Source organism: Pongo pygmaeus, chromosome 4, assembly GCF_028885625.2.
Source record: "Pongo pygmaeus isolate AG05252 chromosome 4, NHGRI_mPonPyg2-v2.0_pri, whole genome shotgun sequence".
NCBI lineage: Eukaryota > Metazoa > Chordata > Mammalia > Primates > Hominidae > Pongo > Pongo pygmaeus.
Window position 1 is genome coordinate 137178139 of NC_072377.2, and position 26755 is coordinate 137204893.

General features: G+C 51.8%; 2 protein-coding genes across 5 annotated transcripts; both read left to right on the top strand.

The window, feature by feature from the left end:
- On the top strand, positions 1 to 4863 carry IL13 (interleukin 13). 3 transcript variants are annotated; one of them, XM_054487378.1, is made up of 5 exons: positions 13 to 399; positions 2048 to 2118; positions 3166 to 3219; positions 3472 to 3576; positions 3927 to 4863. In XM_054487378.1, exons 3-5 carry the CDS (start codon positions 3187 to 3189, stop codon positions 4032 to 4034), a joined length of 246 nt encoding a protein of 81 aa, XP_054343353.1. In that variant the 5' UTR covers positions 13 to 399; positions 2048 to 2118; positions 3166 to 3186; the 3' UTR covers positions 4035 to 4863. The 3 variants fall into 3 exon arrangements, with proteins under 3 accessions (XP_054343351.1, XP_054343353.1, XP_054343352.1); XM_054487376.2 differs by having other exon boundaries at positions 1 to 2118; positions 3927 to 4860; XM_054487377.2 differs by lacking the exon at positions 13 to 399 and having other exon boundaries at positions 1605 to 2118; positions 3930 to 4860.
- Positions 4864 to 17790: 12927 nt separating this feature from the next.
- On the top strand, positions 17791 to 26312 carry IL4 (interleukin 4). Of its 2 annotated transcripts, XM_054487380.1 has the most exons (4): positions 17791 to 17987; positions 18261 to 18308; positions 23495 to 23671; positions 26120 to 26312. In XM_054487380.1, the coding sequence occupies exons 1-4, from the start codon at positions 17853 to 17855 to the stop codon at positions 26219 to 26221; spliced, it is 462 nt and encodes a 153-aa protein (XP_054343355.1). In that variant the 5' UTR covers positions 17791 to 17852; the 3' UTR covers positions 26222 to 26312. The 2 variants fall into 2 exon arrangements, with proteins under 2 accessions (XP_054343355.1, XP_054343357.1); XM_054487382.1 differs by lacking the exon at positions 18261 to 18308.
- Positions 26313 to 26755: the final 443 nt, after the last annotated feature.

Sequence of the window (26755 nt, forward strand, 5' to 3'; positions counted from 1 at the left end):
CGCAAGGGCGCTCGGGGCGCTGCGGGCCCGGGTGTGCAGCCGGCCCCTGCCCTGCCTGGCGCTCGGACCGCCACTTCCACCTTTGCCGCCCCCTCGCCAGCCTCCGCAGCTTCCAGACTGGCCGGTCTGCGCGCCCACCCCTGCCTCCCGGACCGGCCACCGCCGCAGGCCGCGGAGGAGGGCCCGGCCGCGCAGATCCCGCTTATCGGGCCCATCTCCCGTTACATAAGGCCACCCCCCTATCTCCGCAGGCCATCGCCGCCGCAACCGCCGCGCCAGCGCCTTCTCCCACGCGCGGGGGCGCGCCTGCCCACCGCTCCCGGCAGGGCTTTTGGTGGCCATGGGGGATAACGGGCGTTGACTCACCCGGGCGCCGCTCCGGGAGTTGCACAGCCCAGGGTAGTTCCCCGCTCCTTCCCCCATCACGGAGACCCTGTGGGAGATGCCGTGGGCTCTCTACTACAGATTAGGAAACAGGCCCGTACAGGGGTCACACGGCCAAGTAGCGGCACTCCAGGCACTGGGGGCCCTCGAGGGGAAGGGGCAGACTTCTGGGAGTCAGAGCCAGCAGCTGGGCTGGGAAGCTTCGAGTGTGGACAGAGAGGGTGGGAATGACGTTCCCTGTGGGAAGAGAGGGTGGGCAAGCCTGGGATGCCTCTGAGCGGGAATCCAGCATGCCTTGTGAGAAGGGTCACAAGCACACCCTTGTGAGGAGGTTGAGCCCCATCCAGGACAGGACGGAGGGAGCCTGAGCAGGCAGAGAGCGGGCCTGGGGAGGCGCTGGCTCGGGGAGGAAGTGGGTAAGAGAGAAATCTTGACATCAACACCCAAAAGGCAAATGCCGTGGCCTCTGCTGTGGGGGTTCCTGGAGGACTTCTAGGAAAATGAGGGAAGAGCAGGAAAAGGCGACATGGCTGCAAAGGCCAGGCCCAGGAGCCGCCCTCCACAGCACTCATTCTGCAGAAGGGAAACTTGAGGCCCCCAGACGGCAGGGGTTGATCCTGCAGAGACTGGGGAGCAAAGGGGATCACCCCAAGCCCCAGTGGCACTAGGAACACTTACAATCTCTGACCTGGACTAAGGCTGCCAGCCTGGCCCAGTTAAGAGTTTCCCAGAAGGATGGCCCATACACTTTAAATTAAAGGGGCCAGACACAGGTGCACACTACTTCCAGCCACTCTGGAAGCTGAGGTGGGGGGATCGCTTGAGTCTGGGAGTTGGAGGCCAGCCTAGGCAGGCAACATAGTGAGACCCCATCTAAAAAACAAACAAAAAAATAAAACACCAGAAAAGGTCCCAGGAAGACCTCTGAATCTTTCTGGATCTCTCAGTGGAGACCTGGAAATCTGAACTTTGACAATCCCTCCCACAGTGGGGCCAAGGAGGAATTAGGCAAGCCAAAAGAAGTGAAATTTACTCTTCTATTGCCTGTTTGAATTTTGTATCCAAGCAAGTATTAAGTAATTTAAGAGACTGGTTCCTCGAAAAAATAAAACTCCCCAGATTCCCATAGCTGGTAGACTGTGGTCACAGCCACAGTGCGCTAAGACAGTCTGCTCAGCACTTCTGGTGCCCCAAAAGGGTCTGAGGACAGGAGCTCAGAGTTGGGTCAGCTGTCCAGGTACTCAGGGTTGTCACAGGCAAAACTGCTGGAACTCAGGGCAGCATTGCAAATGCCACACCGCTCTCAGGGCCCCTTGCCTGCCGTTGGAATTAAACCCACCCAGATCTTGGAAACTCTGCCCTGGACCCTTCTCAATAAGTCCACGAGAAATCAAACTCTTTCCTTCATGCGACACTGGATTTTCCACAAAGTAAAATCAAGATGAGTAAAGATGTGGTTTCTAGATAGTGCCTGAAAAAGCAGAGACCATGGTGTCAGGCGTCACCACTTGGGCCTATAAAAGCTGCCACAAGACACCAAGGCCACAAGCCACCCAGCCTATGCGTCCGCTCCTCAATCCTCTCCTGTTGGCACTGGGCCTCATGGCACTCTTGTTGACCACGGTCATTGCTCTCACTTGCCTCGGTGGCTTTGCCTCCCCAGGCCCTGTGCCTCCCTCTACAGCCCTCAGGGAGCTCATTGAGGAGCTGGTCAACATCACCCAGAACCAGAAGGTGAGTGTCGGCTAGCCAGGGTCCTAGCTATGAGGGCTCCAGGGTGGGTGATTCCCAAGATGAGGTCATGAGCAGGCTGGGCCTGGTCCTAAGATGCCTGTGGGTCAGGAAAAATCCCCACGGACCAAGGCCCAGCCCAGCCATGAGGGAGAGAGGAGCTGGGCTGGGGGGCTCAGCACTGTGGATGGACCTATGAAGGTGTCTGGCAGACTCCCCAGGGACTACCTGCTCTCCTGGCCTGGCCTTGTCTGCCACTGCCAGCTCCTACTCAGCCATTCCTGAACAGAAGACAGCAGAGAAGGGCCAGCACCCTCCCAGAGCCATGTGGCATTTGCCAACTGGATTTTGACCATAACAATGCAGCCATTCTCCCCAGCGCCGTAATAGGCCCGCCCGTACAGGAGGATTCGTTAGCAGAGTCTGCTCCTTGCCCCACTAGTAACAGCTCACATGTCTGAGCGCTGCTTACACCAGGCCTGGTGCACGTGCTTTATGTGTCATTTCATCACTGCCAGCCACCTCAAGAGGCAGGTACGATGAACCTATTCTGCTAAGGTTAAGTGACAGAGGCTGGATTCAAGCCAGGCCTGGCCAACACCAGAGTGTCCATGCTCCTAACTGCAGTGTTCCCTCACCATCAGAAGGCAGGGCATTTCATACACCAGATCCCCACCGCCTCCCATCTGATTTGTCTTGGTCAACAGTGGCCCAGACCACTCCTACTTCACTCGTCCCCGCCCTGGCCCTTCCCGCAGGCCCCTGTCCTCCTGCCCTGACTATGGAAGCCTCGCATGCAGCTTGTCCCTTACTAGTGGTGTCAGTTTTTTTCTCTCAGCTCCAAGACCCTAAACAGTGGGTCCTCACCCCCACGCCTGCTGTTCGAAGCTGAAAACGAAGCTCGGAAATGCTGAGGGGCTGCCAGGCCTGGCCTCTGCGCCACACCAGGGATGCGTGTGGGGCCTGTGCTGGTGCAGACCTGGCCTGGTCTGCCAGGGCAGGCTCACAACCCCTGCCAGCACTCTGCTTACTGTCACTTTGCTCCCGCAGGCCCCGCTCTGCAATGGCAGCATGGTGTGGAGCATCAACCTGACAGCTGGCGTGGTAAGGACCTTTGGGTGCAGGGAGGATGAGGCAGAGGCTCCAGGCCTTGGGCTTATCTTCTCTGAGCCTCCCTTCCATGGCTGGGGTTCCAAGCAAGCTTCAAGTGCTCTCTTCCCTCCCACCACAATCTGGGCCCTTCCTACCCACCACCCAGACTCACCTGCACCAGGCATCTCAGCCCCATCTTCCTGCAGACTCACAAAAGGCAGCCACCTAAGCAGGGCCTGACCCCTCGGTGTCCCCTCCCCACAGTACTGTGCGGCCCTGGAATCCCTGGTCAACGTGTCAGGCTGCAGTGCCATCGAGAAGACCCAGAGGATGCTGAGCGGATTCTGCCCGCACAAGGTCTCAGCTGGGGTAAGGTATCCCCCAACCTCTCACGCCCACCCTGCACCCCTTCCTGCCAGCCCTGGGCTCACTGAAGGGAAGCTGGCTGAATATCCATGATGTGTGTGTGTCCACCCAGGGGTGGGGCCATTGTGGCAGCAGGGACGTGGCCTTCGGGATTTACAGGACCTGGGCTCAAGGGCTCCTAACTCCTACCTGGGCCTCAATTTCCACATCTGTACAGTAGAGGTACTAACAGTCCCCACCTCACGGGGACTTCCGTGAGGACTGAATGAGACAGTCCCTGGAAAGCCCCTGGTTTGTGCGGGTCGTCCCGGCCTCTGGCGCCCCACTCACGTGCTGGCCTCTTTGTCCTGCAGCAGTTCTCCAGCTTGCATGTCCGAGACACCAAAATCGAGGTGGCCCAGTTTGTAAAGGACCTGCTCTTACATTTAAAGAAACTTTTTCGCGAGGGACGGTTCAACTGAAACATCGAAAGCATCATTATTTGCAGAGACAGGACCTGACTATTGAAGTTGCAGATTCATTTTTCTTTCTGATGTCAAAAATGTCTTGGGGAGGTGGGAAGGAGGGTTAGGGAGGGGGTAAAATTCCTTAGCTTAGACCTCAGCCTGTGCTGCCTGTCTTCAGCCTAGCCGACGCCAGCCTTCCCCTTGCCCAGGGCTCACCCTGGTGGGCCTCCTCCGTCCAGTGCCCTGAGCTCGGTGGACCCAGGGATGACATGTCCCTACACCCCTCCCCTGCCCTAGAGCACACTGTAGCATTACAGTGGGTGCCCCCCTTGCCAGACATGTGGTGGGAGAGGGACCCACTTCACACACAGGCAACTGAGGCAGACAGCAGCTCAGGCACACTTCTTCTTGGCCTTATTTATTATTGTGTGTTATTTAAATGAGTGTGTTTGTCAGCGTTGGGGATTGGGGAAGACTGTGGCTGCTGGCACTTGGAGCCAAGGGTTCAGAGACTCAGGGCCCCAGCACTAAAGCAGTGGCCACCAGGAGTCCCTGGTAATAAGTACTGTGTACAGAATTCTGCTACCTCACTGGGGTCCTGGGGCCTCGGAGCCTCATCCGAGGCAGGGTCAGGAGAGGGGCGGAACAGCCGCTCCTGTCTGCCAGCCAGCAGCCAGCTCTCAGCCAACGAGTAATTTATTGTTTTTCCTTGTATTTAAATATTAAATATGTTAGCAAAGAGTTAATATATAGAAGGGTACCTTGAACACTGGGGGAGGGGACACTGAACAAGTTGTTTCATTGACTGTCAAACTGAAGCCAGAAATAAAGTTGGTGACAGATAGGCCTGATTGTATTTGTCTTTCATTTTGCTCTTTGGGGACACTGGTCTGTAGTCTGAAGACTCTGAGGAGCTCTTCGGGAGGCTGGTGGGTTGGAGGAGGGGACTGGGATGGATTACAGCGAGGGTGGGGTGCAGTGACCTGCGCTGAAAGCAAGCTAGCTCCCGAGGGTGGGGACATGGCCTGAAGGAAGCCCCACCTTCTGTCTGCTGCGCCAGCAAGGACGGAGAGGCTTGGGCCAGACTGTCAGGGTTCAAGGAGGGCATCAGGAGCAGACGGAGACCCAGGAAGTCTCATAATCACATCTCCTGAGGACTGGCCAGCTGTGTCTGGCACCACCCACACATCCATGTCTCCCTCACAACCCAGGAGGCCGATGAGAACTGTGAGGCTCAGAAAGCGTGGGCGGTTTGCCTAAGGTCACGTAGCTACTTCCTCACTGGGGTCCTGGGGCCTCAGAGCCTCATCTGAGGTAAAGGAGCAAAGCTGGGATTGGGGCCCAAAACTCACTTTAACTCCAAAGCCCACACACTTAACCACCCTGCCTATTTCTGTCCAAATGTCACCTGTCCTGAATGGAGTTTTTCCCCCGTACGACTGTCAGGAGTTTTCTCTAACCATGTGGCCTAAGTTCTTTCATAAACAAGGCAAGCCCTCACTGACAGGGAGTTCCCTACCTATATTTGAGGGGCAGCCCATTGCATTTCTGGACAGCTCTCGCCATTAGGGTGCACACATGCACCGCCTCTGTGAACAGGGCTCTGGCTAGGCCACTCCTCAGCAGCTCTTGTTGCTTCCCCATGGCCCTGGCCAGCAGCTGGAGTGCAGATACCAGCGGGCCTTACCAAGCCACAGCTCCAGGCCATGCCCGTCAGCAACACTTTTCACTGTGACTCTCTGGGAGGTGCCCGGGGCAGAGGGTGACTCCAGGATGGGATGCCTTTGCAGTGGGTGATGGTCATCAAGGACCAGTCTCAAACTTGTAGTGACAGGCAGGTAGGTGCCCTCCCTGGGGAGCCCAGAGCCCCGTGGGAACACCACAGTGATGCTCAGAAGTCCCTGAAGGCAGCCGCCCTTGACTGCTCATGGCTGTGTCATTCACACAACAGCAGAGGACATGGCAGGGAGTTGGCCAGGGGGCTGATGACGGCGGCCAGCTACTCCAGAACCACTCACTTTCCCCAGGGAGAGGCGAGAGAAGAAGGAAACCCAACAGTGCAGGGGGCAGGGGACACTTGGCCCAGAGGAGAGAAGACTGTAGGGGTGAAGAGGGTGGTGGTGCAAGAGCTGGGTCTCCAGCAGGCTGTCCCGGGCAGGAGACAGGACCGGCTCTCTGGTGCCAAGCCTATTAAGTCCTGCCACATTTGCTGAGGAAATACCTGCGGGGGACCACCCCACAGCAGACACCCGGGCTAGTGACAACCAAGACACCACATGCACTCAAGGTTTAGCCCCCGAAAGAACTCTGTAGAAACAACAGAGGGTTGGGTTGGGGGAGCTGTATGTCCTTCCTCGGGAGGGCCTCCCCTCTGCAAGTGAGCAGTGGCTGCTTCCACAAAGGACGGGAGAGTCTCGGAAGCCAGGGGAGGCGGGTGGGAGTCAGGGTCTCGGCATTCTTCTCCATCCAGAGCCTAGGGTTTAAGGCTGAAAGGATATTTACGGAGGGTAATGACTTTGTAAACAGGACCTAGCAATCTATCTCCCAGTAGCATCACCTTTGACCCATGTCCTCTCTGCCCAGCCAAAGTATTGCCCTGCCTATCCAGAAAGATGGAAACCCTTCCAGTGAAATTCCACGTGACTCCCTCAAGAACAAACACTGGAATTGAGGCTGATGTGGGGCAGGGTTCCTCGGGATCCTCCAAGGCCGTGCTCTGAGCCACACATTCAGGGCAGCCTGCGAGGCAGGTGCACAGTGCGGATGGCCGTCCCGGGCCCCACTAGGGGTCTGCAGCTCACCACTCCCTCAGCCACCGCCGAGCTCCTGTCCCTCACACCTTCCAGGCTGCTCCCCAGGAAGGGGCACCTGTGGTCACTGGCAGTGTGCCCTGGGCTGGAGAGGGCATGGGGCTCTCCAGGGATGAGTGACGCCTTACCGAGCCACAGAACCGAGCTGCAGCTGGTGGCGACACGGAGGGGGCCCTGTCAGGAATGAGATAGGAAGACAGAACAAGGTAGGTAAGTGTCAGCACTGCAACTGTGGCTGGGAACCTCCCTCCCTGGGGACTGAGCCCTGGTGGTGTTTGCTGGGAGTTTTCTCTAACCACGTGGCCTAAGTTCTTTCATAAACAAGGCAAGCCCTCAGCAGGACTCAGAGAGAAGGGGGTTGAGAAGGGAGAAGAGTGCTTGGTGAGTGGGAGGAAGATGCTGGCCATGGGGCCCAGGGCGGGGAGCCCCTTGGCACCTCGGGAACCCCAGCCCAGGAGGTTTCACTGGAAGAGGGGCTGGGCTTGAGTGAGAAGTGAGACACATGCGAGTTTCCGGTGAACTCGGCACCAAACACCTCAGTTTGCTGCTCAGATGAGGTGTCAGAAAATGCTCCCAGTCACTTGGCGGGTTTCTCTGAGGCTGGCCCCCTGTCCTGCGCAGGACGAGAAGGAGCAGGCCCCAGGGGGACCAGGCCCGCATCTTATTTCCTTGTGACCGAGGCAGCAGCTTGAAGCCTGGCCTTCACCTGGCCCGGCGGCTTATCGCTTTTTCATTATGGTCAAAGAGAAATGTCTTCTGCTTATGCCCTTCCTCTAGCTGGCGCATTGTAACACACTCCAAACCTGTTTCCCACTTCGCCTGCCTCTCTTCTAAGAAGGGCCGGCTGGGGCCAGGCTGACTATGTTCCAGACAGGACAGCCTGGCCAGGGACACACTGGCCAGCTCCTATCTGGCCTTTCTAGGGGTCCAAGCTGGGGTCAGGACTGGTGGCTGTCTCCTCAGCTACCCTCCCCCACACTCATAAAGCCCCATTATCTTCATTCATTTCTCAGCTCCACCCAAAAGCAAGAGGGCAAGGGTTTGCAACAAACTTTCCCAGATCAACTGATTTCTCGGCAGCAAGGGAGGGCCCCATGACAAAGCCATTTGAAATCCCAGAAGCAATTTTCTACTTACGACCTCACTTTCTGTTGCCATCTCCCCCTTCCTCTCTGCGATACCTTTTCTTGTGGAAAGTGATTCTCTCACAGCATCGTTCAGAAACACCCCCAGCCATGTGCTGCCTGCCTGGGCAGACGCTGCTGTGTAGTCAGAGGTGACGCAGGCACCAAAATTAAATATAGCAACTCTCGTCAGCTCCACTCTCTGCATCACTATGGACAAGTGTGCGGGGGCTGGACACCACTTCCCCAAACCCTCAAGGGAGGAAGGCCCGAGCCACCGATGGCATCCCATGTAGACCCACAGCCCGATGGCCTGTTGGCCACACGGTCCACAACTCCCTGCCCAGCCCAGGGCCCTGTGCCAGAGGAGCTGTGGTGATGCCACATTGGAAAAAGCAATTTTTATTTACTCTTCTTTCTTCTGATCTGTTTCCCACATTTTCTATAATGAGCATGCATTCATTTTCCAATGGGAGACAAGGATAAATTTCATTTTTAAAAAGCAAAAAGAACGTGAACGTGATGTCTGCTCCATGGAGGATGTGGACCGAGACAGGCCAATGAGGAGACCTGGTTGCAGCATCACCCGGCTGGACCAGCACCAGCACCCCTCAGACCAGCCTAAGTCCTCGCTGGGGAGCCGGCCCTCTCGGGAGAGGAGGTGGGGGTCTGCAGGGGCCTGCAAGGCAGCCCCTCAGCCAGACAGGACTGGCACCGCTCCTCCCATGGGCTGGGCACTCTTGGACCCATCAGATCCCACACTGCCAAAGACAGAGGAAGGTGCTGCCTTCTTGGGTGTCTTCACCAGGCCCTGGCCTGCCAGGGCACAGGAGCCAGTGGGAGTGGGAAGGGAAAGGGTAGGCCGCCCATCTAGCTCTGAGGCTGAAGTGACATTAACACTATGGGGACAGATGGAGCATTCCTGCAGCCTCCTCAGCAGCTCTGCCTCTCTTGGGAGAAGGACCTTCCACCTGCTTCTGAAAGGCAAGAGAAGCCAGCAGCCTGCAGAGCTACTTCCCCACAGCTCTGCAAAGCGGAGTCTACACCACTGCCTGCCTGCCTCATTTCTCTCCTCCCCTCGGTCCCTGTGCCCTTGGATGGGGCCCTCCATGCGTCTGTGCTCTGGGTCCCATCCCCCCGCCTCTCAGGGACACAGGCAGAACATACAGCTGGGGGCTCAGGGTGAAACTAGCCCTAGCTTCAAGCCCCAGCTGTGTCCCTGACTCCTAGTGTTGTTACTTCAGCCACGTCTCAGTGGCTCTGCGGAAATGGAGCTCCACTCATTCATTCAACAAGTATGGATTGAGGCCTCGCCTGGGTGCCAGACCCTGCTGTAGGTGCTGGGGGTCCACTAAACAAAACAAGGTTGCTTCTAGAAGGGAGACAGAATAAGCCAACAAGAGAACACTCAGTGTGTCGGGCGGTGGTAGCCGCTACCATGGGAAATAGAACTGTCTGGGGCTGCACGTCAGGGAGGGTGCTGTGTTATGCGGGGAGGTTGGAGAAATCCTCCCCGTGAGATAAAATGAGAACAGAGATCGGGACGAAACAAGGGGAGGGGACAGCCATGCACAGATGGGGGCAAAGTCATCTAGGGAAAGGGAACTGCAGGTGCTAAGGTCTTGAGCAAGAGCGAGTTGGGGATGCCCTTCCCAGCACTCACGGGTGGCCCTCGGGCTGGAGCAGAGGCCACAGCAAGGGCAGCAGGAGCCCAGCAGGGCCTCAGAGGCCAGGACTGGGCTTCACTCTAAGTGGAATGGAGTGATGTGGTCTGACTCACATTTTAACAAAGTCACCGTTGACTGCTGTGGGGAGAACGGAACGTAAGGCGAGGGCGGAGCAGGGAGATGAGCGCCAAGGCTCCTGCAGAGATGCTGGTGGGGAGCAATGGTGCTTGTGGTAGTGGAGGACTGGAGAGGGGCGTGTGTGTAAGATACATGTATACATTATACTGCTATCGTATATATTATTTACTTAAATAGTATATTATATAATCCATAAAGTATACACATAAATATATAATATATAAATGTGCATATATGTTAATATTTACATTTGCTATGCAATTACAATTTTTAAATCTTCTATTATAGAAAATTTCAAATATACACAAAAGTCACTCCCAAGCATCCATTGCCCAGTGTCAACAATGAGCAACTCATGGCCAATTCCGTCAATTTTGTTCCATCTCTACCCCCACCCCTTCCCCACCACCACCAATCCGAGATGTCACATCAGTGAAAGGAGAGGCTTTGGGGTGGCCTGGATGTGAGCGTGTGAGGTCTTCCCGTGTTGTGTGTGAACAACTGCAAGGACGGAGCTGCCGCTCGCTGAGCTGGGGCAGCCTGTGCTTGATTGCGTCCCATTCAGAACACAGCTGACAACCACCGACGCAGCCTGCAGCCCAACACAGCTGCCCTCCCAGATGCCCATACTGAGTTCCACCTCATCTGGCCACTTCCTGTGCCCCCACTGCACTCAGACATCTCATGAGGTCACTGATTATCAACTCCACTCTGTGCAGCAACGCATGTCTGCCCTTATCTAGCCTCACCTACGAGGAACATCGCTGCCGCTGACCACTGCCCCTCCTCCCTGGGCCTCTCTCACGCCTGGACTCTGCGCCCTGCCTCGCCACCTTCCAGTGTCACAGGAGTGCCCTGGCTCATTTCTTGTCCCCTGTCTTCTCTCGCCCCTTGGCCATATTGTTAGGTCAACAGGAGTGGAGGAGAGCCAGGGTGACACCATTTTAAAATCAACTCCATCTTAAAACTAGCTAGGCATATTCCTTGCCAGTCACTACCCATGGTCATGAGATGTTTACGCCAAGGAAGCAGTTTAGTCACGCCCGCAAGGACAAACTCCTACAACAGCAGAATGTCTGGATGTCCTGATGTCTCATAACAATATATGCCTTCAAGCTAGTTACAGTAATGCTTTGATGTACTTACTCACTAAAAGGCCAAGGATAAAACATTCTTTAAACCAACAAAGTACTAAATTTTGTGACACTGTCAGCCCACTCGCACATAGACATAACGTAGCTTGGCTTTTGTATAGACAAGACCCCTATATAAGAAAAGCTTTAAGCAGACGAGGCATTCCTGCTCGTGCTTTCTGAGGACACCCTACTCTGAGTAGTTTTCTACATCCTTTCTTTACCACACTCCACGACTCACCTTGAATTCCTTCCTGTGCGAGATCCAAGAACTCTCTCTTGGGGTCTGAATCGGAACCCCTTTTTCCAGCAACACTGTGTTCTTCCCCGTGGCTTAGTCACCCTCCATGTCTACTGCCTGCAGGCTGGACCCTCCCCTGTTCTCAGAGCATGGCCCGCAGCAGCCCCTCAGCTGGTGACTCCCACCCGCCACCTGCCCTCTCCCCTGCCTTCTCCCCAAGCCAGAGACCCGGGGCCACCTGCGACTTCCTGCTCTCCCTCACCCCCACATTCAGTCACTTCCAAGTGCTATTAATGATGATGGTGGTGGTGATGGTGATTGCTGGCATTTTCTGCAGGCTTGCGATATGCCAGTCACCACACCAAACACTTCATATTTGTCACCTTCTATAGTATTCCCTCACCCCTGTAATCAGCCCAGTTTTACAGAGAAGCCTGGACAGGGGAACTTTTCCAAGGTCACCCAGAGCTGGGATTCAGAACCAGCCAGGTCCCGTGGGCACCAAGACACCAGGTCTTAACCTGGACACTGTGCTGGGCCACATAACTCAAGAGCCCACAGCTCTCTCTCCCTGCCACCGTCCCACCCGATTCACACCAGCTGCCCCTGTCACGGGCGCCTGCAATGCTCTGGCTGGGTCCCCTCGGCCCATGCTCCCATCCTGGGAGCCCTCTCTTCAGTGCCCCCAGGGCCTTCCCCCCGCTGTCCCCTGCCCGCACTCACCGCCCCCTGCAGCCCCTGCCCCTGGCTAAAGCCGGCTCATCCCTAACTCTGCTTAAGTGCCCCTCCCTCAGAGAAGTCTCATCTTTTTCCATGACTAAGCCTGTGGGGGTTGGAAAGCACTCTCCTGGGTGCTGGCCTGCAGGACGACAGAAGAGGAGGGAGGTGAGATTCATCCGACTCAGGGACCACAGGAATGGCTGGGACAGCAAGCATCAACGAACAAGGCCTGTGGAGACTGGGCTGCGTTGTGCGACCTGTATTCCTTTCTCCCAGTTGAGTGCCGCGTTTCTGACTCCTTTGAAGCGAGCATCTGGCTTTTCCAATTAGATGAAGGCTGACAAGCTGTGGAGGGGAGGGCGGCAGATACCATGTACCTGGTCATTCAGACTAGGGGTGTCCTCGAGCAGACTCATGATGTGGAGGTCAGACCGGGGGTCTCCTGGAGCAGACTCACAGTGTAGGGGGTCAGCAGAAGCAGCAGCTTTGGGATCCCGGCACTGCAGCCTCAGGGGTGGCTTGCTGAGTGGGTCAGGTCTTTAGGGTTCTGGGCCCAGCCTGAAGCCTGCCCCTCCAGCCCTCCTGACATTCTTATAAGCACCTACTTTCCTGCATGAAATCCTTTCCTGACTAAAGCACCCACAGCTGTGTCTGCTCCCTGTAATGACTCCAGATACTAAAGTAGGCGGGCTGTAGTGTGGAGACCGTGACCCACCAGAAACAAGGACGGCAACTCAAAGACGGACGAGGCACATCCAGGAGGAACCTGTGCAGAGGAACCTGTGCGGAGGGCCCGTCTGGCCACATCTCCACTGCCCTGTCCAGACTTGGGCTTGCCTAATAGATGAAGCATCAGTCATTTCAGCAACTCAAGATATGAGTCGTCATCATCATCATCACGCTCACTGTGTGCCAGGCACTTATTCTAAATACTTGAAAACTTTAAATGTATTCATTCCTCAGAGCAACTGCATGAGACAGGGACAGCTATGACCCCCATTTCACAGATGAGGCTGAGTAGCGTGCCCAAGGTCACACAGCCAGGAGGCACAGCAGCCAGGCCTGACAGACCACCTGGGCCCAGCGTCCGCTCTCTTAACCACTGTGTACTATAGCAGCCTCTGTTAACAGACTCCATTTCTGGATGACACATGCCAAGTACTTTCCATGGAACCGCTCACTTGCTCCTCACAAGGTAGAGCCACATTATTCCCATTTCACAGGTGAGAAAATCGAGACTCAGAGAGAGTTAATGATCTACCCATGGTCACAGAGTTGACAAGGGCTTGTTTGCCGGACTCCAAACCCAGTGCTCATAACTGCTACGTTCCAGGGCCTGAAGGAAAAACTCTGCATCTATGGAGGGGCCAGCACTTGTTCTCAGCTCTCACACAGGGGAGTGGAAGGGGCCTGTGACCGACACACCCAGAGACAGCAGTATTCAACCTCCCTCCTGAACTGTGGTGCCAGTCCCACCACACCCCGCCAAGGCACTGCCCATGGCCCTGCAGGCTCGGAGGCTCCTTCGCAGTGGCGGTGGTGATCACTGCCCTCCTCTTTGTCCCTGACAATGCAGGCACCCACCTTCCCCATTTCTACCCACCTGCCACACCTGCAGCTGCCATGGTGCTGTCCCTGCAGACGAGGATGGCCCATCCCCCCCTTCTGCCCTCTGGGGAGACTCCTGGTCACTCTCGAATGTTCTGGACAGTTTATCCTTTCATCTTTGGCCTCATTTCACCATTGAAACAAACAAAACAAGCTGGATTCTGCTTCTGAGCTAAAGGTACCCACCTAATATTCCCTTTTCACTCACCAGCTCTGCCCTCAGAGCCTCAAGCCCAGGGTCTGCCCTTTAGTGGATGCTTAGAAAAACACCAGCTGGACACATAAATGGCTGTTCCACTGCCCCCCAGACACCCCAGAACCCCACCCTCCCCACCAGCTCCCCTTCTGCACCCCCGACTCTCCTTGAGAACCTATTTGGCAGAAGCCCTCCAGCAAGTCTGCAGCTTGATGAGCTCCCTCCTGTGTTAACTGGAACCGCTGCTCTACTTCATTCCACATAATAGTTCATCGGATCCAAAGTCCCCACCTGCCTTGGAAGCAACCACCTGCTCTTCTCATAACTCTCCTCCAGTTTGTGCAGTGAAGAATCAAACTTTATCCAAGAAGTCTGGCTTTTGTCCTGGCTCTTGGGAGGTCCTACCAGCTACAAACCCTTGGAGTAAACAATGTGGCTAGTCCTTGTCACCAGTTCCCAGGAGGTAGCCCCAAATTCCTAGGGATTTCCCAAGTGATAGGAGTATCTTATTATTCATGGTGGTCTCTGAGAGTTTATGCGAGTGAAGTGACTCATGGTGGGCCCTAAGTAGTTTTTGCTGACAATATGACCACGGAGGGGCTGGCCACGCCACTGAGGTTCTGTGGTATCAGCCTGGCCTCCCGGAAGGAGACCTGGAAGATGAGTTCAACCCAGTGGCCAATGAGTCCATCAACCACACCTATATGATAAGACTCAAATAAAAACTCTGGACCCCAAAGCTCAAGTGAGCCTCTCTGCTTGGAAATAGTCAGCATTTTGTCACATATCAAACTGCTGAGAAGGTGATGCCTCTGATGCCACAGGGGGAAGACAATGAGAGCTTTGTGTTTGGGCCCCTCCTCCATCACACCCCTGTGTCTCCTCTTTTGGCTGGTTCTTATTTGAATGCTTTTGTTATGATAAAACTGTGCCCTTACGTATAGCACTCTCCTGAGTTCTGTCAGTCATCCTAGTGCATTCTGGAACCTGAGGGGTAGTGGAAACTCCCAGATTTGCAGCCAGTCAGCAGTGAGGGTGGGCTGGGGACCCCTGAATGTGCAGCTGGAGTCTGAAGTGACGGCAGTGTTGTGGGGGACCATACCCCTCACCTGTGAGGTGTGGCTCATCTCAGATGGTTTGGCATCTGAAGCCACTGCATTTAGTTTGGTAATCTTTCTGCCCAGTCCCAATGGAAGGATCCTAAATATGGTCTAAGGACCTCCTGAAACAATTATCCAGATTCTCTCCTTCACAGAACTTGAGGCACTGCGATAAGATCCAAAACTATATATACACAGTGGAATACTATACAGCCTTAAAAAAGAAGGAAACCCTGTCATTCACCACAACATGGATGAACCTGGAGGACATTACGCTAAGTGAAAAAAACCAGGCACAGACAGACAAATACCACATGATCTCACGCATATGTGAAATATAAAAAAGCCAAACTCAGGGAGGCAGAGAGTAGGATGATGGTCACCAGGGGCTGGGATGGTGGTGATCAGGAAGATGTTGGTCAAAGGATATAAAATTTCAACTGGGAGGAGTAAGTTCAAGAGATCCATTGTACAACATGGTGACAACAGTTGATAACAATGTCTTGTATACTTAAAAATCATGAAGACAGGCCAGGCGCAGTGGCTCACACCTGTAACACCAGCACTTTGCGGGGGCTGAGGTGGGTAGATCACCTGAGGTCAGGAGTTCGAGACCAGCCTGGCCAACATGGTAAAACCCTGTCTCTATTAAAAATACAAAAATTAGCTGGGCGTGGTGGCAGGCACCTATAATCCCAGCTACTCGGGAGGCTGAGGCAGGAGAATCGCTTGAGCTCAGGAGGCGGAGGTTGCAGTGAGCTGAGACTGCACCATTGCACTCCAGTCTGGGCAACAGAGCAAGACTCCATCTCAAAATAAATAAATAAATCACAGAGTAGATTTTAAATGTTCTTACCAAAAATAAATAAGTATGTGAAGTATTGTATAATTAGCTTGATGTAGCAATTCCATAACATATGCATATTTCAAAACATTATATCATACAGCACAAATATGTGCAATATTTATTTGTCAATTTAATAATAATAATAATAAGGGAAGAAAAGATCCAAAACAGAGGCAAAACCTTGGCCGGGCATGGTGGTTCATGCCTATAATCCCAGCACTTTGGGAGGCTGAGGTGGGTGGATCATTTTGAGGACAGGAGTTTGACACCAGCCTGGCCCACACGGTGAAACCCCGTCTCTACTAAAAAAAAAAAAAATACAGAAATTAGCCAGGCGTGGTGGCATGTGCCTGTAATCCCAGCTACTCGGGAAGCTGAGGCTGGAGAATGCCTTGAGCCCAGGAGTTCAAGGCTGCAGTAAGCTATGATCACCACTGCACTCCAGCCTGGGTGACAGAGTATGGGGGACGGGGTAGGGTAGTGAGGGGGGCGGGGAGGTGGAACAGAGGCAAAACCTTAGCAACACACATTTTTAGATGATCTTCCAGAATAAATTCATAAGGAGGCCCAGGCACGGTGGCTCACGCCTGTAATCCCAGCACTTTGGGAGGCCGAGGCAGGCTGATCACGAGGTCAGGAGATTGAGACCATCCTGGCTAACATGGTGAAACCCCGTCTCTACTAAAAATACAAAAAATTAGCCGGGCGTGGTGGCAGGTGCCTGTAGTCCCAGCTACCCAGGAGGCTGAGGCAGGAGAATGGCATGAACAGAGGTGGAGCTTGCAGTGAACTAAGATCGCGCCACTGCACTCCAGCCTGGGTGACAGAGCAAGACTCCGTCTCAAAAAAAAAAAAAAAAAGAAAGAAAAAAGAAATTCATAGGGAAAAGAAGGTCAGAGACCAAGGGAAGGGAAGGTTCTGGGAGAAAAGCAGGGGGCAGGCAGGGCCCAAGAATCCTGCTGCCCGTGAGCCCTTACTGGGAGGTGGGGTGGCCTTGCACAGGGCCCAGGCACCTGAGTGAATGGTGGGGTCCTTACGTTCACTTCTGGGGTGGAGGCAATGAGCACCTTATTGTGTCCACATGAATTCAATAAAAAACAAGCAGGGCGAGTGGTGGGGCACTGACTAGGAGAGCTGATTTGTAAGTTGGTAAGACTGTAGCTCTTTTTCCTAATTAGCTGAGGTTGTGTTTAGGTTCCATTCAAAAAGTGGGCATTCCTGGCCAGGCATGGTGGCTCACACCTGTAATCTCAGAGCTTTGGGAGACTGAGGTAGGAGGATCACTTGAGCCCAGGAATTTGAGATGAGCCTAGGCAACATAGCGAGACTCTTATCGCTACCAAAAGATAAAAATAAAAATGAGCCACGCATGGTGCGGTGGCACCTACCTACTACTCGGGGGGCTGAGGTGGGAGGATCACTTGAGCCTGGGGGGTTGAGGCTGCAGTGATCCCCGATCACAACATTGCATTCCAGCCTGGGTGACAGAGTGAGACCCTGTCTCAGAAAAAAAAAAGTCATTCCTGAAACCTCAGAATAGACCTACCTTGCCAAGGGCTTCCTTATGGGTAAGGACCTTATGGACCTGCTGGGACCCAAACTAGGCCTCACCCGATATGACCTGTCCTTCTCCAAACACCTAAACTTGGGAGAACATTGTCCCCCAGTGCTGGGGTAGGAGAGTCTGCCTGTTATTCTCCCTCGATGCAGAGAAGGAGCCCCAGATCAGCTTTTTCATGACAGGACAGTTTCCAAGATGCCACCTGTACTTGGAAGAAGCCAGGTTAAAATACTTTTCAAGTCAAACTTTCTTGATATTACTCTATCTTTCCCCAGGAGGACTGCATTACAACAAATTCGGACACCTGTGGCCTCTCCCTTCTATGCAAAGCAAAAAGCCAGCAGCAGCCCCAAGCTGATAAGATTAATCTAAAGAGCAAATTATGGTGTAATTTCCTATGCTGAAACTTTGTAGTTAATTTTTTAAAAAGGTTTCATTTTCCTATTGGTCTGATTTCACAGGAACATTTTACCTGTTTGTGAGGCATTTTTTCTCCTGGAAGAGAGGTGCTGATTGGCCCCAAGTGACTGACAATCTGGTGTAACGAAAATTTCCAATGTAAACTCATTTTCCCTCGGTTTCAGCAATTTTAAATCTATATATAGAGATATCTTTGTCAGCATTGCATCGTTAGCTTCTCCTGATAAACTAATTGTCTCACATTGTCACTGCAAATCGACACCTATTAATGGGTCTCACCTCCCAACTGCTTCCCCCTCTGTTCTTCCTGCTAGCATGTGCCGGCAACTTTGTCCATGGACACAAGTGCGATATCGCCTTACAAGAGATCATCAAAACTTTGAACAGCCTCACAGAGCAGAAGGTGAGTACCTATCTGGCACTATCTCTCCAGATGTTCTGGTGATGCTGTCAGTATTTCTAGGCATGAAAACGTTAACAGCTGCTAGAGAAGTTGGAACTGGCGGTTGGTGGCAGCCCAGGGCACACAGCGAGGCTTCTCCCCTGCCACTCTTTTTTCTGAGGGTTTGTAGGAAGTTTCCTCAGTTGGAGGGAGTGAGAGCTGCTCATCAAGGACTTCTCTGTCCAGTTGGAGGTTAACTCTGTCTCTTGCTCTCTCGTTTCTGCCTGGACCAAGACTCTGTGCACCGAGTTGACCGTAACGGACATCTTTGCTGCCTCCAAGGTAAGAAGCCGTCCCACGGTCTGTTTTAGCAAATGGGGAGATCCATCCCCAAGTGTCTGAACAAGAAACTTGTCTAATGGAAAACGAGCGGGCCCAAATTAACTCTAAGGTGTTAGATGTTTTCAAAGAACGAGAAGTCTGATCTTTACTCTTAAGCATGTTTTGGTCTTTCTGGTTTCACTTGATTTAGAAGATGTGTAATAGAAAGCTTACATGCTGTAGTCCTGACTCAGATCCTGGTCAAAGAAAAGCCCTCTTGGGTTTTACTTAGCTTTGGCATAGTGCCTGGAACGTAGGAGGCACTCAATAAATGCCTGTTGAATGAGAGAATTTTTCTGGCCCATACATTTCTGAAAAACCAAATACTCTCACAGAAACAGATATTGAGATGACAGGTTGAGGGAGCTTTCATTTTGTCTAAGAGACTTCCTATGGCAACAGAAAAGGTATCGCCGGAGCCCCTCCTCTTCCACAGCCTGGCCACCTAACAGCCCTCTGGGTTCTGGGGCTGGCCGTCCAGAGCTCCTCAGCTTGCTCTGGCCGGCCGAACTCCCCTCCAGCTCAGTCTGGAACCATCCAGCTGGGCAGCGTCCAGCACATCCCTGCTTTGGGCCTGCCTGGGCACCTCGCCTCTCTGCCTCCTGTGCTGCCTCACCCCCACCCCTCTATCTGTAGTGGGAGGAGATAGATTTGACAGCTGATAGTGCATTTTCTCTGACAAACACATGACTACAGCCGTATCAATAGTTTTGTGCATTTCAGTTCCTGTTTTCATGGAAACACACGGCTGAGAATGAAAGCCCCAAAGCCTCAATTTCACAGTGGTCTCCTAACTACCTGCTTTCCACGCGAACTAGGGAGATGATATGGCCAGGAGTGAAGCCCTGTGTGTTGGGCAGGGTCAACCCTGGCACCCAGACCATAGAACAGGGCCCATCCTGCTTCATGAGGGAAACTGCTCTCCGGGCCTTTATCTGGACTATCTCATTTCATTAAAGGAGTCCGATACAGGATGAGATTCTGAAGGGCAAATACACACTTTTTTTTTGAGATAGGGTCTTGTTCTGTCACCCGGGCTGGAGTGCAGTGGTGCGATTTCAGCTCACAGCAGCCTCCACCTCCCAGGCTCAAGCTGTCCTCCTACCTCAGCCTCCCAAGTAGCCGGGACGACAGGTGTGCACCACCACGCCTGGCTAATTTTTGTATTTTTTTGTAGAGATGGAGTCTTGCCATTTTGCCCAGGCTTGTCTCGAACTTCTGAGCTCAAGCAATCTGTCCACCTCGGCCTCCCAAAGTGCTGGGATTAGCCACTGCACCTGGGCAACAGTTTATATGTGTGTGTGTGTGTATATATGTATGTGTGTGTATATATATATGTGTGTGTGTATTATATATGTGTGTGTGTGTGTGTATGCATATATATATATAAAATCTCCAAGTCCTTCCAACCGAGATGGCTCCTACTAGAAGCCAAAAGTCCACTGGGTTGAGCACTGGGTCTCTGGAGGCCTGTGGCACTGCTGAGAAGGCTCTAACAAAGCCAAGCGAAGGGCCACCTCACTAGAAGCCAGTCCTGGAGGAAGGGTGAGGGCTGAGGGCCTGGAGGTAAGACTGCCTGTGGTTTTAGACCCAGCTCTGCCACTGACTAGCTGTGTGGCTGGCTTCAGCACATCTTCACACCTCTCTGCACCTCAGTTTCCACATGTGAAGATACGAAAGTGATTCTGAAGGTGATTGCAAGGTTGATTGGAATTCAGCTCTTGAGTTAGTGCAAAGTGTTATTGTGAGATGATATAACCCTGATTAAAAGGAAGGACAGGTTGCAGAGAAGCGATGATTCTAAGAAGGAGGGGACCAGGTTGGAAAGGATCAAACCATCCAGGATGCTGAGCCTGGGGCAATCCATTTGGGCTGTTTCTGGAAGACCCCCGGGCGCAAGCCAGGACACCACTGCCCTCCCGTCCTTAACTCCCCTCTTCACTCAGTCCTCACTCACCTCCCTCTCACACACAGACATCTCCTAGAACAATCCCCACTGCCTGCCTTCACTCTTACCCGTCTCATTCACCTTCCCCGAACTTCATCCTCCTGGAGTTCACGATCTCACTCTTCCACTCTTTTCTTCCCCTCGAAGATTCAGCACCGCTTACTTACATGTTAAGATATTTCAGAACAGTGAAATGTTGCTATTTTCGAAAACCTACAAAGGTGGTATGCAGAAGAAAAGGTACTTCTTTGTGTTCCCAAAGAAAATATCTTTCCAAAATCCAGCCTATTGATTTTATTTCTTCGGGGGAACAAGAATTTTAGTATCTCTAAGTTGGGTAGCATTCTACTCTTGGCAGTTGCTGGAAAGAAGGCACTGGTCTAGGTCCTGGGCTTCACAGGTAACACCTGTCGGGGTGTCTATGAAGTCAAGGCTGTCTGAGGAACAGCAAAGTGTGAAGAAGCAAGCTGGCTGGTTGATGAAGGGTTTCTTGGGTGGACAAGTAGTTGGAGCTATTTCCTATTTACCAAAGTGATCTAAAGTTCATAATTCTACAGAGTTCCATAATGAACCTCAAATACTTCTGTTTTTTGAAGGAGTTTCTCATATAGAGCACTAGCTGACTACCCTGGGCAGGACGGGAGATAATGAATGCAGCGCCAATCAGGCTGGATTTGTATGGTCCTCAGTGAGGCTGGTCAAGAACTGAGTTAGAACTCTCACAGAGTCACTGCCACAGAAGAAATCTCCCAAGTGGCTGTTTCCTGACATTCCCGGGAGGGAGAGACCTCCTTCTGAGTCACTCCCTTAGCAGTTCTGAACTGTGAGGTCAGCCAGGCTGTCAAAGTGCACTCCCTGAGCCACTGGCAGACACATTCAGCAGCCAGAGCTAGACAGGCAGGTGGAAGGAGTCCAGGGCCACGGTAGGGATGGAGTGTCGCCCCCTCGCTGCGATACCAGAGCAACTAAAACGTTAAGGCCTTGCACTAAAGCTGCCCTTAGGATGCATTCTTTTAAAGTTTTTCCATTTAATGCAGACTCTTTTCAATTCTTATTTTATCCTTGTTTCCTTTAGAAAGTCCTTTGAAAAATATCTTTAGAGGGTTTTTTCCTATACTATGTGGCCATATATGGGTCAAAATTAAGTTTAATTTCCAGGCTCCAAGCCAGCGTTTCAGAAAAATCTCACCAAGGTTTGTGGGAAAAGAAGCAAAGGGCTGACTTTTTGGCCTTCTTGAATCTCACTGTTCCCTCTGCAGCAGCATGCATGTCTGTCCACCTCCAGACACACAGGCACCATCTGCCGCCCCCCACCAGCCCGTGTCCCTTCCACCTCGACTTGCCCACAAAGCTCAGAGAGGTCTGTTTCTTGGCTCCAAGAGCCCAAAGATACTGACACACTCTTACATTTCCAACTAGAATCAGGAACCAGGAGTGACTCTCAGTCAGCTCATTAAGTAAATGTCTTTCTAACCGCTCTGCCCATGGGACATCACGCCCCACAGGGGAAAGAGGAAGCTTCTGTAGCCTGGGATTCTGGTGCCTCAGTCTGGGTCTAGACCTTCCTGAAAAAAACGTTAAAATATGAACTGCATTCCTAGAATTTAGCCTACATAAATAAGAGATGAACACAAAGATTTATATAGTTTACTCACTGCCACTTATTTACAGAAGCAAAAAGCTGCCACGATAGGGGCCTGACAAATGACAGTACCACTATGCAATGCGTTTCTATGCAGCTCTCAATCCCATGTCCTCAAATACCACCGAAGGGCTTAGGAAACACTTATAGTATATGTAAAGAGTAAAAAAGTTACAAAACAGTATCAACAGTTGACCCCTATTTTAAAAAGTATTTTTAAAAGTGTGACGATATTTACCAAAATATTAACAGCAGTAGTTACCTCTGGCTGGTGCGATGAGTGAATGTATTTTTGTTGAATATATATTACCTTTATAGTAAATATATGTTACCTTGATCATCAGAAAAAAAAATATGTAACTGTAAGAACTAGAAAGCTGCTTGGACAGTGCTGCTGATAGAAACCCCTGAGCATCTTGTCACTGTTCTTCTGATTCAGAGGGTCTGGGTGGGGTAGGGGTGGTCTGAGATTCTGTATTTCTAAGAAGCTCCCAGTGATGTCCATGCTGCTGGTCCATGGACCACACTTTGAGTGGCAAGTGACCAGAGCATATCGGGGAAGAGGCTGGGGATAGCTTTCTTTATCTGAACTGGATAAAGGAACTGGGCTCAAGCTAAGAACCCTCTCCAGGTTCTGCATCTTTGTTCTTCAGTGAAAAATGACAGGACACACCAGGCCAGGTTCAGACTGAGACACAATCCCTCTCCTGGGTTCCCAATGACTTGTCTCTTGTCCATTCCCTTCTCTAAGGCCAAGGGCCCCCAGGAAAAGCCATGTGGCCAGACCCTCACAGTTGCCGGCATTCCAAGGAGATTCTCACTCCGCACCATTTGGGGCCAAAAGGTCCCTTACAGAAGCTCTGCCCAAGGCTCAGCTCAATGGCACCTGCTCCCAGAGCCTCCTCTGATCTCCCAGGACACCCTTCCCTGATCTGTGCACTTATCTCTTGCTGCCTGGGGAAATGTCTTAGCTCCTCACTTGGACCATGTGCTGCTCTCCTCTCCCATGGGGAGGGCCAAACGGAGAGTGCTGCCCAAAGCAGCAGAGTCCAGGCCAAAGGATGTGCACTCATTTATTCAACAGGCATGCAGGATTTCCAGGGAAAGCTGGATTTTAAAACCTCTGGGAATGAGAGCAGAACCTGACTGAGAGCTCATGTGGGCACTTTCCATAGCAGAATAGCTCATGAGGTATAGAGACACAGACGCAGAACGTGGGCTGTAGCGACAGATGGTCCTGCATTCTAGTCCCCACTGTGCCTTTTCCTTGTGGGATGACTTCATTCAGGTACCCTTTCGGCAAAATCCTCCAAGAGAAAGGAAACTGGGAGGTTCTCGGGAGAAGGCTGCTGCGTTTGCAATTGGGAGAGGTTGTTGACAGAGGTTTATGTCTGTGGCAAGCAGCCTCCCTTCAGTGGAATACTTGAAGACAGGTCTGTAGTTGAGCAAACTCACCTTCGTTTGTCCTTCTGGAAAGAAGAAATCAAGAGGAAAAATCTCTCTTCCATCCTCCAAATGGAGCTGGCACATTGCTATCTGTGGCATTTGTCTTTCCAGAACACAACTGAGAAGGAAACCTTCTGCAGGGCTGCGACTGTGCTCCGGCAGTTCTACAGCCACCATGAGAAGGACACTCGCTGTCTGGGTGCGACTGCACAGCAGTTCCACAGACACAAGCAGCTCATCCGATTCCTGAAACGGCTCGACAGGAACCTCTGGGGCCTGGCGGGTTTGGTAAGCTGCACTGTATTCCTGGCAAGCCGGCCGCATGGCTCCTGGTGAACAGCAGCCTCACTTCTAAACACTCCTCCTTAGGAACTGCAGCACCCTTGGTCAACCCATTCATTCATTCACTCATTCAATAAGTATTTGCTGAAGTTCCACAAGTGCTGGGTGTGGTTCTAGGTGCTGAGGACGTGTCACTAAAGACACGCAGGCCGAGTCTCTGTTCTCATGGAATGTTCTAATGGGAGAGTTAGAAAAACAAACATGTAAAATGATGGCCAGTAGTGATATGTGCTACAAAGAAAAACAGGAATAAAGAACATAAGAGTCATGGGGGAGGGGGCTGACTTAGGAACTGGTGACATTATCTGAGATATTTGAATTGAGGGAACAGGCCACATGACTAACTAGGGAGACCATTCCAGGCAGAAGGAGGAGGTATGCAAAGGCCTTAGGATGGAAATGAACTAACTTCCTGTATTTAAAGACCAGTAGGAAGGCCAGTGTGGCTGGATCAGAGTGAGTGAGGGGTAGTTTCCAGGACAGCAGATCACACAAGGCCTTTAGATTCCACCACGAGTATGGCAGGGAACACCTGCAGAGCTTTGGGCAGGGCAAAGACTGTACCATCTGATTTACGTGATTTAAAAGGGTCAGTCTGGCTACTGTGTGGTAAATAGGCTGAAAGGGGGAAAGCATAGAAGCAAGATGGCCTGTTGGGAGGCTACCACAGTAAACCAGGTTAGAGATGATGGTGGCGTGGACAGGATGGGAGCAGTCAAGGTGAATAGATTTGGGATATGACTAAAAATAAAACCAGAAGGATTTGCTGACAGATCGGTTGTAAGGGGTAAGATACAGAGGAGGAAAAGATGACCTCTTCGTTCCTGCCCAAACCCCTCTGGCAATGGTCAGTACTGTTTACAGAGAGATGAAAGACTGGGGCAAGGCAGGGCTGGAGGTTGAGCAGAAGATCAAGAGTTCAATTTTGTACATCGTACATGTAAGGTGGCTGTTGGATAGCCAAGTGAAGGTGTTGAGAAGATGGTTAGAAATTCTGGAACTTAGGGGAGAGGTCAGAACTTGGAATACAAAAAGGAGAGTCCTTAGATAGATACTATTGAAAGTCTGAATGACAGAAAGGGAGACATCAAAGGACTGAGCCTGAGATCAACACATGGAGGTCAGGAGAGGAGGATCCAGCCAAGGGGCCTGAGGAGTGGCGACCGGTGAGGCAGGAGAACACTGGAGAGTGGGCGGTGCCCCAGGAAGCTGGTGAGGACACTCAAGGAGGGAGGGTTGACTGTGTCAAATGTACTGAAAGGACAGGTCAGGTGAGGACCGAGAAAGGCCCCTGGGTTTGGCTGACGGAGGCCATGGGTGAGGCTGATGTAAATGGAGAGGCAGGAAGGAAAGCCCAGCTGGAGTGGGCTCACCGAGGATAGGGTGGTGAGAGGAGACAAAGAAGGAACAGTGAGGGCGGAACACTCTTTGAAGATGTTTAGCTATAAGGCTGCAGAGAAACTGACCCACGGCTGCAGGGCGGTTATGGAGTAAGGGAAGCTCTTTTAAGATTGGGGGTATACCCAGCATGTTAATGTACCTGGGGGAATGGTCTGGTGGAGCGGGGAGAACTGAAGAGAGCAGAAAGAGGAAGAATCATTAGGGGGCAGAAGTCCTTGTAGCCCAGAGTGGATGTTATCTAATATCGAGTGGAGGAATTAACTGGCTTTAAAAGAGAACAAGGACATGTATCCCCTCTCTGGGCCTATCACCTTGTAGACAATGGGATAGGTCATGGGATAGGAACTTGGCACAACGCATGTTCTCTCTTTTAATTCTCTCCATTATCTTATGAAGCAGGCAAGTAGGCAAAAATTGTCCCAACTTTACAAAAGAAACTGAAGCTTTTATAAATTAAGTAGTACGTCCTAAGCAATACAATTAATAAATGGTGGAGCTGAGATTCAAACTGAAGCAGTTGCCTGGGGGTAGCATCTGGAATCCTTCCCACCTTTAGGGCTGCTGTGCTGCGGTGCTACTGTTTAATGGCAGGAGGGCCACATGACTCAATCTCTCTCAGCAGTCCAGGCAGCCATGCAGAAGGCCCAGTAGAGCACCGAGCAGGTCTGAGCCAGCACCTTCAAGTTCTACTCTCTGAGCAAGCACCTAGCTGTGACACACCTCTCTAGAGACTGCACTCCCCCCCACCCTGCCCACCCCGAAAGCAGATAGGTAATGGTATACAGTAACCATTTCTAGAAGTGTAAATAGTATGCACCCAAAACAGGCAAAACCTGCTGGCCTAGTGATAGAGACAACTCCCAGTCAGGCTAGACTGGAGGCCTTGGTTTTATAAGTGTTCAGGTGACAAGTGCCAGAGTAGGCTTGATCACGTAGACAGGCAGGCAAGACAAATGCTTATCAATGCAAGCTAATGAAATGTTTCTTTTGCAGAATTCCTGTCCTGTGAAGGAAGCCAACCAGAGTACGTTGGAAGACTTCTTGGAAAGGCTAAAGACGATCATGAGAGAAAAATATTCAAAGTGTTCGAGCTGAATATTTTAATTTATGAGTTTTTAATAGCTTTATTTTTTAAATATTTATATATTTATAACTCATCATAAAATAAAGTATATATAGAATCTAACAGCAATGGCATTTAATGTATTGGCTATGTTTACTTGACAAATGAAATTATGGTTTGCAACTTTTAGGGAAATCAATTTAATTTACCAAGAGACTATAAATGCTATGGGAGCAAAACAGGAAAGACCACTTCCCCCTCAAGGGGTTCCCTCTCGAGTCAGGGACATAACGCACAAGATAATTAAAGAATACAAGGCCACACAAGATGTAAATAAGACACCTTGGGTCCATGAGTGCTATGGATTACCATATATTTCTGAACAGAAAAGGTATCAACTGGATGTCTAAAACGTTCTTCCCTCCCCCATTGGCACAAGGATTGTTATACTGAGTCTACAGAAAAAAGAAGTAATCCTCAGTACACCACATGGCTCTACAGTGAAAGATATTTAAAGTCACAATAATGTACATTCTCTTGATTCTCAAGTCTTAGAACCAACCAAT